This window comes from Oreochromis niloticus, linkage group LG8 (assembly GCF_001858045.2).
Source record: "Oreochromis niloticus isolate F11D_XX linkage group LG8, O_niloticus_UMD_NMBU, whole genome shotgun sequence".
NCBI classification, from domain to species: Eukaryota; Metazoa; Chordata; class Actinopteri; order Cichliformes; family Cichlidae; genus Oreochromis; species Oreochromis niloticus.
The window spans coordinates 3,707,021-3,725,417 of record NC_031973.2 but is presented as its reverse complement, the minus strand read 5'-3'; the positions used below and the strand labels follow the sequence as shown (position 1 = coordinate 3,725,417).

Here is an 18,397-nt window from a genome sequence, read left to right as displayed (position 1 = left end):
CAACAGGGCTGGAATAAAAAGGAATGATTTGTTGTCTGGATCCAGTGGATCATCTGAACAATGCTCTGAACAACTCTACTGTAACTGCAAGAGGGGAAAAAAGCCACTACAGAACTGGAAGCAGACCAACAATCAGTCCGTCGAAACAGCAAATTTAGTATCCGTGCAGCTGAAAACGCAGCCTCCATTTGCATGACAAACGGGACGTTTGTGCAAGGGGTGCGAGGGCCGGCCGGGGCTGCAGGCGGGACACGAGCTGGGAGGGCCATCACTGTGCACAGTGCACAGCAGTCAGGGTAAAAACCTTGTTGAGCAACATTTAAGTAGAAGCAGCAGCAAGACTTTTAGCCATGTCAGAACAGAAGGAGAGGCGGCTCAAACCTCATCACATTCTCTTCTTCAGTCACACTTCTGTCAACGTTAGTTTTTCCTAAAAAATTTGACTGACCCTCCTGCGCAGCAACATTTAAGAACACGAGTCGTTTCTCTTGGGGAGATGAAACATTTGAATATTTACCTCCCCTGATCATTTGAATCCAGTCTAGAATGCATATGTGAGCAATTTCTGAGCCCCTCCCAGGTAATAATTACAGCTGAAATTACCTCCTGTTTTCCTGCGAAGCTGCCGCTCTCGCTGTAATTTAAATCCCATCCGGCACCGCGTCCTTACATTTTACAGTAAATCTTTCAGTGTTTAGTGAGAGGGGAGACATTTGCTTTGGTAATGTGGGCTCCAGGTAGGCCTTGCTGTTCTCTTCCAGTCTCATTTTAGGCCTGTATTTGTTATTCATTAAAAGCATAGAGGAACATGCATTGCATATGAGTGTAGTTCACATATTACTAATGAAAACTAAAGAGAAATGGTTACATAGTTACCTTGATGATACACATCAGTATGTACAAATTAATAACACTGACTCCGGTTCACTTTTGGGGTTCCACAAGGTTCAGCACTAGGCCCTTTTAACTCTTCATATTGTACACAGATGGCATGTGTTAAAATTCACTTTATTTTCTGCTGACACTAACATATGTTGCTCTGGTAAAAGGTCTGGAACAGCTGCGGAATAAAGTGGAAAGGGAACTGAAAGTTTTAAAGAAACAGTGTGGCATTACTAAAATGTATCAACCCAACACATGGAATAGGGCTGTGCCATATCAAACCATCCACAATAATACTGGTATAGTATTTTATGATATATAAATGTGTCATATCACGATATCAATGACATAGCAACGCCATGCCTATAACAGCATAGCAAATACACAAGCCCAGACATGTCTGAGAGCGAGAGCAGCATGCCAGCCTGTGATGGGGATTTAGTATCCAAAATGGGACTGTAGGTCAGACCTCCAACTCAAGCTGAACTCTATATGACAGGAAGAACAAGCTGTGGATGGAAACTACTGAACACCTGAAGAGGTTATATGGAAGGTCAAAAAGCAACGGGTTAAAAAACGTGGCCCAAGATACAACATCTCAGGTGGAAAGTATAAAAAATTTCAATTTTATTACTGTGCAGCTTCAGAGTTACTTTAGTAAGCAGTTGCGTTCTACTTTTACTTAAAATGTCCAGAGAAAGCACTACCCAGGCTACTTTGTGCTACTTTTTCTGCATCTGGCACATTGATAGATTCACACTCTGAATTAGGTAGTTTATCATACCGATGTGTCTGCTGTGACGACCCCTTAAAAAAAAATAAGGGAGCAGCTGAAAGTTGCTTTATCATCAATGACAGCAGCTGGTTGAAAATTCCCTTTAACTTAGTTTGCACTAATAACTGTTGGTTCCTGTACACTTCAGTTACCTCTATATCGTCATAAATGGCATTACTGCAAATTTTCTTGAAATATCACAACATAAATTATGAGGCTACTGATAGTAAGTAATATTTAGTACCAATAAACAACATTGTGATGAATAATGATGAAATATAGTTCATGAAAATAGACTTTTTGGGTGTGATAACCAAGCACAACTTATGTTGCAAAGCTTACACATTTACTTTATAGATATTTTTCAATAATTTCTTGCATGCGTGCATATGCACTGCTGCAACAAACAGAATATAAACCCATCAGAAAACACTGGATTCTTCTGTTTACATAGCAGGTCAGAAAATTCAATAAGCACCTCTGAACTCTATTCAGTTCTGTATTTGAGCAGTATTTTGTCTCTTTGAGTCAAAATATTTGTTGGTTCCAACATCTCTGGTATGAGAATTTGCTTTTACTAGAAATCAGAGCTGTAACAATTATGAAAACCCAAAGATAACCAGCGTACTATGATGTACGACAAAGTAAATTATAAAAACTCTTTTTTTTTTAAAAGGTCTAAATAATTGCTATAATTGACTTATTACTGCTCTATATTACCCTAGTGTACAAAGGTGCAATGAACAAAATGTATTCTAGGTAAAAGGCCTTTAGGAGTCCTTTTATTTCATGTTAAAATGTATTTTTTATCATCATTTCCTGATGCATTCATGTCTAAACAGATTTTTACCATAGTAGTTGGTGGAGCTATTTTTAACTCTTTTATACACAGCTCGGTGATTTCATCAGTCTATAAAAGATCGCATTTTGTAATCTGTTCTAATCTGATCACATATGTGACACAGCATGTAAAAAGCCAAGAAGAAAATGAAGAAGAAAGAGCCAACCAATGGCAGAATCAGAAACAGCCGCACTTTCCAACATTTGCAAAATCTGTTTTCTTAACTTCACTTTCTGCAAATATCGCTGAGAGTTTTGTCTGAAAATGTAGCTTAAGGAACAGCTTTTGATGCATAAACTGCAAATACACAGCGCACCTCTGCAGCATGAGGCGAAAATACTCGCTCAGCGCAACCATAGACACACACACACACACACACATACACCTGGGGGCGCGACCTGGCCAGCCAGCCAGCAAAATGTGCCCCCGTTAACAATGCTGCCAACTTTTCCGTCTTTAGCCTGTGGCGATAACGCTGTGTGCTCTGTGATCAGCCGAAGGGTTCTTGCAAACCTCAGTGGAGTTTTTAATCACAAGTTTAATCATTTACAAATGTACTACGAGAGCGTATTTATCTATTAGTATTGTTACAAATCCACAGAAAGTCAGAGAAACGACACATCTTTTTAATTTGTTTTGTTTTTTGTTTTAATTTTATTTAAATGATCGGTCTGAGGCTAGTTTTTACCGTTTTGATGTTTACGGTTTCACACTAAAGGAGAAATATTTGTCAGGTCCAAGATGTCAGAAGCTTTGAGCAGATGTTATAATGACTTGTCATCGTGCAGATGTCAGTAAATATATTCACCTACTGAGAAAAGCTGCAGAGCAATCATCCAATCATCTCTCAGCTGAAAGGTGACCAAGTGGATGTAATTTTAAATCAAAGACGAGATCTTAACTGGGCCTACATCCACTTTTCGTGCGACTGCACATGTGCAGTTTTCTGCTTCTACCGACGTCAATGGATGACAACAGAAACCGACTTCTGCTCTCAGGAAAGTCCCAAACCAACTCATTCATCTACAAAACATAAATAAAACGTGTTGCATTATTCACCACGCGATAAGCTGGCTGCAACAGGACAGTTCCTCCGTGTGGGTGGGTGGGTGGACACTCGACTGGAGCAGATAAACAGGATCTGACCATCAGGGCGGCTCTTGTTCTCTCCTACCTGTTCACCTCCTGTGCAGCCTCTCAGTGCGTGCATGTGTGCGTGTGTTAGAGAGAGAGAGAATGCTGCATATTGTGCAACAAACCAGCCTCACTTTGCACTTCTTGGAAATCACGTTGAGGGGAGTTTGGGAGAGAAAAAAGGCCCGAGCTGCTCTCACTGCAGCTGTTTGGCTCTTCCACTGCAAGCTCCATTCACTGATGATCTTAAAGAGGCTGCAGGGGGGAGGCTGAACACAGCTCCTCCTCCACCTCCTGCTGCTGCAGGGTGGTAAAGTTGGGTCAAAAGTGTGACAGGCATGCAGAGGGGGGAAAAGCTGCACATCGGTGGACACCCAGGGGTTTGACACATATCCAGTTGCTGGACAGAAGCAGCAGCTGACACACTTTGCAAAGCCCAGAGAGTGCGCCCTGTTCCTGAACCCTCCACCTTAAAGCTCGCGGCTCGTTTTGCCATCAGTTTGTTGCATTTTCTCTCCTCACGACCTGAAATAAATCTGCAGCCTACAAACACACAAACTTGTCCACTGACAGCTGCAGGTTGTCACGTCATGCCACCCCCCACCACCCCCTTCCCTATGCACCAAACCACATATTTGTAGCCCTGCACGCGACATGGCTTTCATGATTTACCCCGAGCAGCGTGCACGCGCCACGCGTCAACTCGTGCAGAGTTTCTAATAAAGACCGTCTATCTCGTGACTATTAAGGCGCCCCGTGCTCTACATCCCTGCCTGTGCGCTGCTAATAGCGCCAGTACGAGTGAGTCCACACAGCATCGTCTTACCAGGAACTGTGCAAAGGGGAAGATCTCAAACAGGAAATGCAACTGACCCTTCTAAGCCGTCTAACTTTAAAATGCACCGGCCGTTCTCGACCTGCAGCGGTGCACGTTGCAGCTCGTGCAGCCGTGATTGCATATCGCTAGTTTTGCACACATCGGTTTCATATTCTTACCTCCCTTCGGCTGAGACATTTCCCCTTTGCTTTGATGAGGGGGAGGGGAAGCACAAAAGACTTTGCCTTCTTTCTCACTCCCTCCCTCCATCGCCCTCGCACTGGAGCTTCAGCGGCTCGCTTTCTGCAACAAAGATGCAAAAACACAAGCCTCGATCTTCATGCACTTGGAGCCTTTTCGCGTCCGAAGCGTGCGCGTCCGTGCGCAGGGCGCCGGGACGGATGCACGGCCGTCGGGAAATCAGGTAATTCTGCAAATGCACTGCAAAGAATTCTCCGCAGCACTTACATGATGGGCCAAGGCTGGCAGCTGAAAGCTCCTAACTTGGATCAGTGTGAGCCCCTGCGAGAGAACGTTCTTCCTGCTTGGGCCGCGGAGGCTTGTGGGAAATGTAGTGAGCGCTGCGGCGTTTTATTTTCGAAACCGCAAAGACGCTGAAGTTTGTAACGTATGCTAAAAAAGGGTGGGTGTGGGTTTCGTCTGTGCACACATCCAGGAAACACTGACCGTTATATTCATTTCTGGTGGGTTTTGTACATTTTCAGCATCGATTTCATGATGCAATAGTTTGTAAAACACATAAAAAAAATTCTTGTACCAGCTAAGAAATCTACACATTCTGTAATAAATTCAATCTGTATTCGTTCAAAAGTCACTCTCAGCTTCTTTTCTTATTATTCTATATTATCCTTAGAGATATTAGAGAGTGAACCCCTAAGAGAGCTCTTGGCAACAGCAAGGAGGAAGAACTCCCTTTTAACAGGAAGAGACTTCCATTAGATTCAGACTCATGCAGGGGTGATACGCTGTGACCTTTGTAGGGTTTTTGCTTTCCAATATAAAGCCCCTTGAGGTAACTTTTGTTGTGATTTGCCACTAAATAAAAAAACTGAATTGACTGGAGACAAAATTAGAAAAGCAAGGCTGAAAGAGTTTAGACGTGTGCTGAGGAGGGATCGTGGATACAATGGACAAAGGATTTTAAAGATGAAGCTGCCAGGAAAAGAATGAGGATCACCGATGTAGTGAAGGAGGACATTCTGAGGGTTCAGGACAGGGTGGGATGTCCTGAACCCTGTGGCGACCCCTATAGGGAACATCCGAAGGAAGAATTATGATTGAAATTGGTTCAGTGTTTTTTAAATTAGCTGATTAAATCATACCACAGCTCAGAGTCAGCACAGAGAAAGCAAAAACAGTCTGTGGGAGAAAGGTGAGTGTGGCAGGTCAGTAAGGTTTAAACCCGTGGCTCTCAGGGATTACTCGAGCCTGCACTGATTTCTTTATTTGTGACTGAGCAAGTTTAATATGAACAACAAGCAAAGTACAAAAGTTCAAGCACTGATTATGCAGCAGAATTATTGCTGCATTATTATTACTGTTGCTTTCTTTTCTGTGCAGCTTTCTGCTGTTGAGCTCTGTGTATCACTTTATTATTTATAGAATAATCATCTGCAGAGTCAGCAGTGATGTCAGTGGAGTGAAAAGGAAAAAAATATGAATTTACATGAAAGGAAACTTGATCAAATGAATCGCAGGTGTTTTAAACACTCTTTGTTCAGGTCTCTGCATCCATACAAAGAATCCAGACAGGAAACGCAGTGAACCGTAGAGCAATAATATCACATTAATAAGACGTTACAGGGGCTCCGAGGTACAAAACACAACAATATTTCAGAAATCACAACAACACTTGGCTTTACAGAAAAGTTCATGATGTTTTTTCCGTTTCAGAAGATGAAACCAAGTCCTCAGTGACGAGCTCATGTCACTTCTTCTTTCTGTTGTCTCAGCATGTTTTTGCTGAGTAAGTTTCAAAGAGGAGGATGGAATCGACGTGATCCGTTTTCTGAATTTTTGCCTTACACCTGAGAATCACGGTAGAAGTTAAACACAGAAATAAATCAGGATTATTCTACAGTACAAGGTAATGAAGCCATAATAATACATCCATGTATAAACAAAACAAAAAAACCTTTAATTTGCTTGTAAAGGAAAATTTTTGTGGTTTTAATAAGAAAAAACATCCTAATAATTTTTCTTATTTATTTTATTTCTATTAGATTTGGAGGGGATGTCACGTGTTGTGACCATCTAAGACAAACATTTTTTTTGGTCTGCTTAAATGAAGCAGTTGCAGTATGTTTGTTCTTCTTACTTACGTGTTTTTTTAATATCTGAGAAATAAATTTGATAAAGTAAAAAAGAACAATTAATAAACTGACATTTGCTACAGTATAATTTTTTGCATTTGGTGACAAAACATAAGCCGGATGACAATCAGGACAAATTCAGTTTAGTTTTTAAAACTTAGGAAACAATCTTTATTACCAGGTGACACTGATTAATGCAGCAGTGGATGTAAGTAACAGCATCGATCACATTAATGGATTCGCTAACGAGGTGCTGCGACATCGGTGAGGAGTACAGGTTGGGTTTCTAAATAAGTTATAACATACAAGCAGAAGAAAGATGTTTAAAAAATCAATTTACTTCCCAGTAAGCACTGAATTAACAATTTACTGATTTAAAAAATTGAGCCATCTACAATTTTTCAACCATATTTCACAACAACACAAAATATAATCACTAAAACAAAAACAGCTAATAAAAATCCATCAGCAAACATTAACATCAGGGTATAATTTAATCAGCAAAGCTTCAGATCAGTGCACACCGGGCAGTGAATATCAACTGTGACCCCTGTACGTGTAAATGGGGTATAATAGCACCAATAACAAATGAGTGTATGACAAAGGAACAACCTCAAGAATAAAGGACGAAGCTGGTGATGTTCTGCATTTTCCTGAGTGCCAATAAATCCCATAAAAAGACCAAAATTATTAGCGTGTTAGCCCATTCCTCACTTTAAACTTTAATACCCAAGGTTTTTATGGTGCAGTAATTTCCTCAGATAGTTGGATGTGGTGTTTTTATTAAACACTATTCAGACTGGGTGAAATGGTGCATTTCTTGGGGACTATTTTCAGTGGCAGATTAATTTCTGTTTGGTCCTCTAGGGAGTTATTTTCAGCACTTGGACAAGACGAATACAGACTATCACCATCTTTCCATTATGATTTTATCCTCACAAAATGCTCTCAGGCAGTCCTGAATCAGGATCTTTGTTTTTTAGTTGCTCAGTGACTCAAATGACTCAGGTCCACGTCTCCATGATGGGATATGAGTGAGGGTTGGAGTGAGGTGAAGAGACTTAATTCTTGGTGCTTATGAGGGTTTGGTACAGTGGCTTCACAACAATATGGAGGAACAGGGAGCTGTCCATGAGATATTCAGACGTCCGGCGGTACAGGTCAGCTTCAGCCAAGAAATCACCGTTTTCCTCTGTGCTCTGGTGGAAGTTGTAGACGTGCTTCACCACCACCTTCCCCTGCTGCTGAGCCATCACCAGCACCGTCTTCTGGAAGCTCACTCCAGCGAAGTCAGTGCTGGACGTGGCAGGTGTGATGATGATGCGAGGACGCCCGCCTTCTACGCGAGTCGGCTGCATGGCGCCCGTCTCGGTGTACATGGGCCTCATGCTCAGGGGCAACCAGCGCGGGGAGAACAGGACGTTCCAAGTCACGCGTTTGTTGGCGTCATGGTTGCTGGGCCCCAGCTGGGTCTGGAAACTCATGCTGCGGTCGTCCCGTGTCGGGTTGTTGATGATCCAGGGGGACCCCCACACTGGGGACAGGTAGTTCCTGGGCACAAAGAGGCTGCAGTTCACGTCAAAGTATTTGGCCATCTGCAGCGGCGAGGCCGAGTGAAACTGGTAGGACATGTAGAGAAGGTCGCGCACCGACTCCTGATAGCGAGCCAAGATTGTGGACTGGGTTTGGAGGAGGAAAAGCTCCCGTGGGGGGATCATGGCGTACCGCACAGCTCTCAAAGCGTTTTCAGCCGTCAAACCATCCGGATCGTTCTGGATAATCCACGCCTCCAGGGCTGAGAAGAGCTCCATCTCACTCTGCAGGATGAGGTCTGAACGCTGCAGCAGGGACATAAGCAGCTGGCTGCTGATGGTCACCCACTCGCCGCTCTGCAGCAGTGACGACAGGTTCCAGGCCATGTACTGAAGACAGCTGTCCCTCAGAGTCACATCCCCGGCCTGCAGGGCGTACTCGTACCAGCCTGCCACGTGGCCTGACGGGGTGTCCCTGGCCAGATTCTGGGTCATGTACTGGGTGATGCCCTGCTGGAGACTCAGCACCTGATACTTAGTGGCCAGCTTGTGTAGAGGAGTGGCCTGGTCCAGACGCAGAGAAAGCTCCCCACAGTACAGATACCTGCACAGAGAAGAGAAGCAGACTCTATGACCACTGAGTCTAAAATGGTCTGCTGGGTTTATTTTAGACATTCATAGAGTCATGCTAAAGCTGGAAAAGCTGCATTTTCATAGCAGACATCTTAACTCTTAGCATCCACTGCCAATAAGTCTAGAGTTAGGTTTAGGTTTAGGGTTTTGACTATGATACCTTTCAATAAATAACAATAAATCCCAATTTAGATTAACACAGAGAAATGTTAGCCTTCATTTGCCCCCTCTTAAATCCATAATTTACTTAAAAATCCCTTTCCTCACATACAAAATCTTGAATCATCAGGATTCGTAATATTTTAAAGACCTCATAGTGACCTCAGGTGACTCTGAACCTCTCTTGTTGCTCCAGCAGCTGGAAAGCATTCTTTGTTGATAATGACTGAGAATGAGAAAAAGTCAGAACAGTGGCCTCCTTTCATGATGATTTCACCCTCACAGAGTGCCCTCACGTAGTCATGAATCCAGTTATTTTTGTTATTTATTTAATTTTCCTTAAAGAAAAAGCACTTGGATGAGCAGATTAATGATCCAAACATCAAACTAGAGGCATTTAACAGAAAATACACCTTAAGTTAACATCAAAACAAAGTGGTTCTCTTTACAACAAGAAGGTTTAATCAAAGCAGAATAAGAAAAATAAGCGTAATGTGTGTTTTGATTAATCTCATTAGCAGCTGAGATAAAAATAGATTTGCTTATTGATTGCTGCTGCAGGCTTCTCGGTGACGTGCTGCTACACTACAGCAGATGCTACTGAACAGCCCAGCAGTTTCCTCATTAGTCAATTTGCTTTACATTGTACTCATTAATGGCTCATATTTAGAGCTGCAGTTTCACACTTCCTCCCTCTAGAGGGTGTGCTAACTCAATCAAACTTAGTTGAAGTGACCCTGAAGGACAAAGGTGTATGTTCCCCTGATGCTGGGGGGGAGGGGCATCCTCTGTTCCTGCCTCACCTGATGAACTTGTCAAACACAGAGGCACAGTCGGAGCTCTCTCTCAGGACCAGCGTGCTGCTGTTGCGACTCAGCAGGATCTCCTCAAACACAGGACTCTGCAAGGACAGCACCAGGGCGTGGGCCTGGATCACCTTCACCTCGTCCGCGTTGGGTGTCTCCACCCGCAGCGACACGTCGCTTCCATTGCCCTGAATCAGGAGGGCCTCCAGATGCTGCACCAGGACCAGGGAATGGCTGATGGTGTCCCTGTTGCTGCCACCATCCTGGGCTCCTTCAGCTTTTGCCATGCCTGGGTGTTTTTGAGAAAGCAGAAGGAGCTGATGGATTTATAGGATTGGATGCATTTCATAAATAAAACAAAGCTGTGTGTGAGTTATTTATTAGGGCAGATAGTGGGGTAGTATCATCCAAATCCATGCCATTGATCAGCCCAGCTGCACTCGCTGTCTGGATAATGAAGGATTGTGGGTCATGTTTAATTAAAGCTTTGTCTCACCTGAGGCAGTTGCATCGCAGCGCACCCCCTCCACCCCTCCTTTCTCTGCTAGACCACAGAGTTACTGTAACTGCAAGGATGTGAGCCTTGATTCATATTCTCAAAGTGTAGTTCCTCTTTCTGAATCATTATAAATATTTGACACTTTCTTCCCCACGCTGACACAAACAGAGCACGCTGTTAACTTCTGTCTGTCGGCTGTGATGTTCAAAGGAGTCCGAAGGAGAGGAGACCATCCTCAAAAGAGTCCAGGTGATGAGGGAACCACAGCAAACAGAATATTAGATAGTGTGTTTGGCTACATATTTCAAGATTTAATACTCAGTGAAAAAAGTCTCTCTGATTTTTGCACTTTCTTGGGGAACTTACACGAAATATTTGGTCTGAATCATATGTTTAGCTTTAAAAAAATGTCCCCCACATATATATATTTTTGTTCTCTGGACTTAGAAGCTTTGAAGGCAACTGCTTTTATTTACCCAAAGTTGTTTTTTTCTTTACCTATTAGCTTCATATTTAACATCAAATAAAACCCCAACATAACCCTCGATGGATTCCCAGCAAAAAGGTGGATGTCAAGTGTTTAAAAAAAACTAACAGTAGAGCCACTGTTACTGTATAGATCTTATTATTAGAAATAAATCTACTACTCATGCACATGAGAGACCAGTTTCAAATGCATGTAGGAAAGTGCACCAATATGAACTATTTAATTGTAAACTGCTAAAAATAAATACCAGTAAGCCTGAGTTCGAAAAATAAAAAAACCTGCCATCACTGTGTCCCAGAAAATAGAAGAAGGTCAAGTCACTTTTTCGTTCATACAGCCCCCAAAATTTAAAAAAGGCATCTCAGAGAAAACTATTTCTTGCTCCTTTCGCAGTTTGGCTGACGTAGCTCTTCAAATGTACTTCTGGAAAACACATCCTTTGTACTCGTTTGCTCTCACTCAAAATCAAAATCTGTTTCCATGAGCATTAATTCAGTTCAATTTATAGAGAGATTTACAGATAAATAAAGCAATATTACAGAGAGACAAACCCAACAATCTTCTAAGAGCAAGAATTGACTTTTAACACAAAGAAACTGCTGCATGTCTCAAATGTTCTGTATTTAAGTGAAGAGAGAGAAGTGAGTTTCCAGCTGAACGTACCTGCAGCAGCAGCGGCAGCCTCCATCTGAAGGCAGACAGCCAGAAACAGCATCCCAGCGTGGATGCGAGCAGCCTGTTTCACCATCTTCTCTCCTGCCTGTCCTTTCCCGTCTGTCCTGGAATTCTGCTTCCTGTTGTTCGGAGGATGATGGGGTCTGCGCCCGAATGACGGATAAGACTGGGGGTTCTCCTCACCACGTCCAGCCCACCACCACCGCCAACACCATCGATTTGTGGGTGGAAGCAGGCCGGGGTTGTTTCCATGACTACCGCTTTGATCCTGACTTTCCTATCCTTGGGTATCAACGCTGGCTGGACATCATTGATCCAGTAGTGATGCTGCGGGGAACTAACAGAGCTGAGACTGGGGGGGTAGAGCTGGGATGTTCAAAAAGAAGAAAAATCATCTGATAATTTGTTGTATGCCTCCAATCATCCAAATGGTCAAGCTGACATCAGTCTCTCTCCAGGACAAAAACACAAAAACACCTCGTATAATCTTTATTACTTATACTTACTTATATAACAAAACAAAGCAGTCCTGACCCTGAAGGTGTGCTGTAGTATCTGGCAACAAGACGTTAACATTAGTTAAGTCCTGGAAGCTGTGATAGAGGTCAGACATGGTCTGGAGCAATGCTTAGGTAGATGGACCGTGGTGACCAGGCAACCTTCTTCCATTGCTCACGTGCCCATTGTTGGTGCCTTCAGCGGTGGACGGGGGTCAGCATGGGCACCCTGACTGCTCTGCAGCTGTGCAGCCCCATTCATAACAAACTGCAATGCTCTGTGTTTTCTGAGACCTTTCTATCAGAACCAGCATGAACGTTCTGCAGTTTGAGCTACAGCAGCTCATCTGTTGATCAGACCACACTCCCCACATGCATCCGTGAATCTTTTCTGCTCGTGACCCTGTCGCTGCTTCACTACTGTTTTTTCCTTGGACCCTTTTTATAGATCCTGATGATTGCAAACCAGGAACACCCCACCACAGTGGAGATGCTGTGTCGATCCATCACCTTTTGGCTCTGGTCAAAATCACTCAAATCCTTATGCTCAGCTTTGAAGACAAAATGTTCAGCATGTTAACAAAGAAAAAATGATCATGTTTAAAACTGAAGCAATAAGTAATGATGTGGGTTGTTTGAGCATTCTTGTTGGAATGGTGTGTAGATATGTCGATGGTTAGAAGAAGAAAATATCGAAGTCTGTGAGAGAGCTGTCAATATTTTTTTTCTAATGGTTAAATTTTTATTTGTTAAGAAGTTCTGTTTTCAAAGAACATAAATTGCATCATCGTTTTGATTTTTGAGTCCACACACATGGAGCCACAGACGGGGGGAAAAAGAGGCATCAGAAAACAGCACAGTGTGTTACTAAGTGATGGAGCTGTGAAGGCAAGTTTCATTTATGTGTGCAGCCAGTTTTATGGCAGCAGGTAACTTGGGATCTGGGAAACAGGCTAAGAAGGAGCTGCAAGAACAAAATTATTGATTTGGATGTCAGATTCAGGGCTTGTGAAGCGGCTGTGAGTTGCTTTGTATGCAGAAGCGTAATTATTTTGCTTTTACTTACTGACGATTGTTTCAGGGCTTATTACAGACAACCTATATGTGAGAAGGCTGCGTGGGACGCATTACATTAATTTAGACTAAATTAAAGCATGATAATAAATTACATATGCCTGGCCCTGAGTGAAACTTAATCACTTAAGAGTTCTTATTAGGAGTCCAAATGCAAACAGAGGCGTGGGAGACCTCTCGAGCGGGCCCACGAGACTGTTAGTGGTGCTGTCAAGATTTAGTGGTGGTATGGACTAAATAGTCCTATTCAGTTACTGTAGTAATCCATTATGTCCAGAACAACTCAAATCCTTAATTTAAGACATGAAAGCCAATCAGTCCAGAAAATTACAAAATCCCACGAGGGCTGCCGCTAACAGCGCTTCAGATCGGAGACCACATCAATGCTTCCTGTAGTTCAAGCAGCAGACACATCAGCTGCTGCGAGGAGATTGAATCAGGCCTCTGTGACAAAACTGCTGCAAAGAAACCACTACGGGGGGAGACCGAGGAGAAGGACAGAAACACAATACATAGACTTTAGAGCAGTGAAGTTCTGGACTTTGGGTATTTTTGTGTGTTTTTGGGTGATTCAGAGAACATGATTGGATGGTATCTGCATGTGGAGGAAGAGCAGTGAGGATGTTTACAGCACCCTGCAGAAACACACAGTCCCATTTGGTGGAGATTAGCGGGGCAACCATGGGCCAAAAAACATCTGGAGGCTCTGTAACAGCTGTATCCCATAACCTGACCTCCAGAGTCAATCTAAACCCACCGGAGATGGTTTGAGTTATAGACAGGTAGCCACTCACTATGCCTGGAGACTCCTCTAAAGCATGATCACTGGACCTTTGTTCTCTATGACTCCTATTATTAATATATTACACAGGATAGCAGAAGGAAGTGCCCCGAAGGTGTACTAGTTTGGTGGTGAGGATGTGTGGCATTATGATGTTGAGTTTTTGAGTCTTTTTCATTATCAGTGTATTTTTTTCCCCAAAAAATGACCCCAAAATAAATTGTACAATACATTTTCAAGCTATAAATTAAAAAAAAGGCAGAAGTAGCGAGAACGATGCAAATTAAAACGCATATTTACAGGTTAGTATTACATTTTTTTAATTTTTAGAAAAAAAGCTTAATAAATACTCCACTTTCAAAAACATTTTTCGTAATTATTTCATTGTTCAGGCTTTAAAGGGTTAACAATCTGTAACAAATGTATGAAGTTACTAAAAAAACAAAGAGATTTTTAACTTGTGAGTCTGTTTTTCCTGCATTCATTGTGACGAGGTTACATTAGTTGATGTGGTTTTCACTTTAAATTTGGAAAAATGAAACTTGACAGTCTGTAGTTATTTATCAAGCCAAATAAAGACCAGTGAACTAACATATTTAAAGCATAGCAGTTTTATCAGGGATATCCTTCCGCCTGCATTTACAAACTCCACATCCTGATAAGTGTGTCAGTCTGTTCACCCTGTTCACCACATGTGCGTGACACAGAGACACAAGCAATTTATTCACAGCTCCAGGCTACAGCACGCTTCATCAGGACCGCGAGTAAGTTAAACCGTCGATAACTGTCTCTAATTAAACTCCTCATAATGTCCTTTTAAATATGTATAAAAGCAAACTAAAACTCAGAGTCCACAGCTGATGTCTTGGCTGTTTATGTTTATCGTGTTTAGTGCAGTCGATCCTAAATGATGTGATCATGTGACTGTTCTTATCGCGGTCTGACCCTGGATAGAAACAAGGTCTCTGTGTCTGGATGTTTGCCAGCAGGTCAGTCAGTGATAGTAGCCTTTTAGTGGCCTCTCCTTCCTGTAACAGTATTTACTTAAATTATATCCAGTCACATTCATGGGAGCAAACATTTCCATCCTTTAGAAGATTTACAACCAGTCGGGCTTGTCGTCTGCCTCCAGGCTTCCAGGTATCTCTGATTTATGTCATAACATAATAAAGTGATAATGATAAAAATTCCTCCTGTGATGCTCACAGCTTTCTTTTAATTCAGCAACATTTCTTTCCATAAATAATGCTTTGGTGAACAAGTACAACACCTTTTAATAAAGAGAGAATTGGACTAAACAGACACAAAGAGGGAAGCGGAAAACAATGTTAGAAGATCGTTCAACCTTACCAGCCAAAGCAACAGCGATATTAATGTCACTGGATGCAGAAAAAGGCTGTGACAAAGTCTGCTGGTCCTTCCTTTTTGGAGTTCTTCTTCTTTGGTTTTGGAAAATCGTTCATTCCTTGGATAACAATTTGGATATTTAACTCCAAAGGCTACAGTCACCACTAACGGGATAATATGACAAAGTTTTACCCTTAAAAGAGGGACAAGACAAGCATTCCCACTCTCACTTTTACTTTTTGCAGTGTTCATAGAACCGCTGACCATTTCAGTACGTCAAAATTTCAGCATCAAAAGGTATTTAGTTTAGAACACAAAATTAATGTATACACTGATCATCACGTGGGCCGAACGGACTCAAATGCAGACGCAAAGAACTTGGAAAAAAAGTCAAAGGGTTTATTTAGAGAACACCAGGTGTTAGATACAATGTGCAGGGTAGAGGGCTCCAAGGGTCCACGGAAAGGAGGGAAGGGTAATGCACGCTTGACTGCGATCACACACGCCATGCTCCTTCTCGCTCCACGCCACTCTGCCAAAACACTCACGCTCAGGAATTCAGGAAGGGAAGCAAGGACAGGTCCAGGTAATGTATATACAAGAAACAGACGATTAGATCAGCGCTAGAGAAGCACAAGAGATGAGAGAGTTGAATTAAGCCGGAGCTACACTAATGCAGGTTGCACAATGATCCAGCGATGAGAAGCAGTGAGCCACTGCCTTAGGTAGTGGCCATGTCTGTGGTGTGAAGATACGAGATGTGCAGCACCTGAAACTACGGATACTCGCTGCCTGTGCTGGCATTTCTCCTGCGGTGTTGCTATCAGTGTGTGAAGAGTGGGAGAAGAGGGTTGCATTGACAATCCAACACAATGAGCAGCACATTGAACACATTTTATAAGTGGTCAGAAACTTGTAAATAACTCATAAAAGAATAAAGTTACGTTGAAACCAAGCACACCATTGTTTTTCTTGTGACATTACCAATAAGTCTGATGTGTCACATGGCCCTCTTCCTATTGAAAAAACAAAAGTTGTATCCAAGATGGCCGACTTCTAAATGGCCACCATGGTCACCACCCAACTTGAGGAGTTTGCCCCCTCACATATACTAATGTGCCACAAACAGGACTTTAATATCACCAACCATTCCCATGTTATTACGGTGTATCCATATAAATGGCCCACCCTGTATTTCAAAGATTTGGATTGGGCAACAATCAAAGGTTTCCTACACTTCACAACCCTTCACCCTCTACAAACATCTACATTTGTAAAAGAGATCTAAGATCTTTAACTTTAACAAACAAACAAAACTCTCTCAACACTGTGCAGAATAATTTCAGTCACAGAATCATTATCCATCTCCCAAAGGACCTTTCAACTGTCTTTGGAGCCTGATTTTTGGACATAGAAATTCACAACTCATTCAATGCAAAATCTTAATCACATAACACAGGTTGAATAATATGGGTTTCTCTGATTCTGACATTTGCACTCGATGTACTCAAAACACCACAGATGCATATTTCCATGCATTATGGCTCTGTTCACCTTTGCAGCATTTTTGAGTTGAAATCCCTAAAAAGCTTTCCTCCTCATTTGTGCTTACTTGGTAGCATAACCTCAATTTATCTTTAACTGCTCTAACCATCAACAAGAAAAAGAACTTGTTAACTAGAAAAATTAGCAAATGCTTAGTATTTGTTACAGTTCTGGGTCCGTTGGACCCAGTATTTTGAGTTTATTATGTTTTGGTTTACTTTTGCATCATGGATTATTCTTTATGTTTCTCTGGTACTGTGTTTCAGTTATCTTGGTGTTTTGGTGATGGTGATGATGATTATTGTTATTAGAGTTCCATGTTTCTGTTTATTTATATTTAGGATTTGTGTTCTCATGTTTTGTGTGAGTTCAGGTTCCATGTGTCATTTTCTGTCTGTCTCGTCAGGTCTGCGTCTTGGTGTAGTGATCTCATTTCCTGTTTTATTGTGAAGGTCCGCGTCTCATGTGAGTGTGTTCAGTTTTACCTCTGTCTCGTCTTGTTGATTATTCCCAGCTGTGTTCCCCACCTGTGTGTAATCTCCTTGTGTTTCTCTGTGTGTATTTAAGTCGCGTCTTCTGTGTTTGTAGTTGCTGGTCCGTCTGTGTATCCACCATGTCTCATCCGTGTGTTTCCCTGCTGCCAACCGTCGTCTGTTTTCTGCTCGCTGTTATTCGTGTTCAGGTTTGTGTTCTTGTTCAGGGTCAGTAGTTTAGTTATCCCAGTATAGTTTAGTTCTCCGTTTACCATTTTGTCCATCTCTTTTGTTGTGTTTAATAAACCACCCTCACACCTTTACAAGTGCCTGCGTTTGGATCCTCCTTTAATTCCCACACGGCTCATCTCACTCGCCGTGACAGTATTGATACCCTAATAATCTCCTAATTAATCACATATCAATGGAAAGAGTTTTTGCCTCCATTAAAAAGAATCACAGCAAGTTAATTGGGTGAAATGAGATCTTTGTTTAACACACAATGTACAAACTACAAATATTCTTTATTGTCAATCATAGTAAAGACAACAGGTCGCCTGTATGTTACATGCTGCGTCCACTAGAGAGCAGACTGACTGCAGCCAACATTCAGGACTGCTGTGAGGGATCACTGCATGGAAACACCAGGGATGGAAAGGAGTGCAGCACTTTATCACTGTCTGACATGTAGTATCATTGTGCAGATCAGCTGGAGACTTTTAGTCTGAATAGAATAGAATAGGCCTTAATTGTCATTGTACATGTACAATGACATTATGGGTGCTCCACAACTGTGCAGGAATAAATAACAAACAGGAGAAATATATACAAACCAGAGGAATATGTATAAAACAAGAGAAAGGCACACATTGGAGAACAAACTCCTTGGAAGTGCAAAAGGACTTGGTCTGAGTAGAGAGACCATATGTGAGTGGACAGAGTGATGAGGGTTACTCAGACCATGGCTCAGATTGGTGGGTGGGGTGTGGGGGGATAGTGTTTGGAAGAAGCTGTTAGTGCAGCTGGAGGTGTGGGACCTGATTGACCTGAGGCGCTGACCAGAGGGCAGGAGGTCGAACAGGCGATGGGCGGGGTGCAAGGGCTCAC

The 18,397-nt window shown here is 42.4% G+C and overlaps 2 protein-coding genes across 4 annotated transcripts in view; both read right to left on the bottom strand.

The window, feature by feature from the left end:
- map2k6 (mitogen-activated protein kinase kinase 6) overlaps positions 1-5,071 on the bottom strand; it is a 42,822-nt gene extending 37,751 nt beyond the window's left edge. The window contains exons 1-2 of one of the 3 annotated variants that reach the window (XM_005453672.4): positions 4,918-5,071; positions 4,629-4,752 (exon numbers count right to left, since the gene is read on the bottom strand). In XM_005453672.4, the coding sequence (XP_005453729.1) occupies positions 4,629-4,719 (91 nt within the window). In that variant the 5' untranslated portion in view covers positions 4,720-4,752; positions 4,918-5,071. Of the gene's footprint in view, positions 1-4,458; positions 4,478-4,628 lie in introns of those variants that run through there. The other 2 variants (XM_005453671.4, XM_025909678.1) reach the window with 2 other exon arrangements.
- Positions 5,072-6,934: 1,863 nt separating this feature from the next.
- Positions 6,935-11,921, bottom strand: btbd17a (BTB (POZ) domain containing 17a). The gene is made up of 3 exons (XM_003448692.5): positions 11,562-11,921; positions 9,910-10,201; positions 6,935-8,918 (listed from the first exon to the last, which is right to left on the bottom strand). Exons 1-3 carry the CDS (start codon positions 11,644-11,646, stop codon positions 7,844-7,846), a joined length of 1,452 nt encoding a protein of 483 aa, XP_003448740.2. The 5' UTR covers positions 11,647-11,921; the 3' UTR covers positions 6,935-7,843.
- Between the last annotated feature and the right edge of the window lie 6,476 nt (positions 11,922-18,397).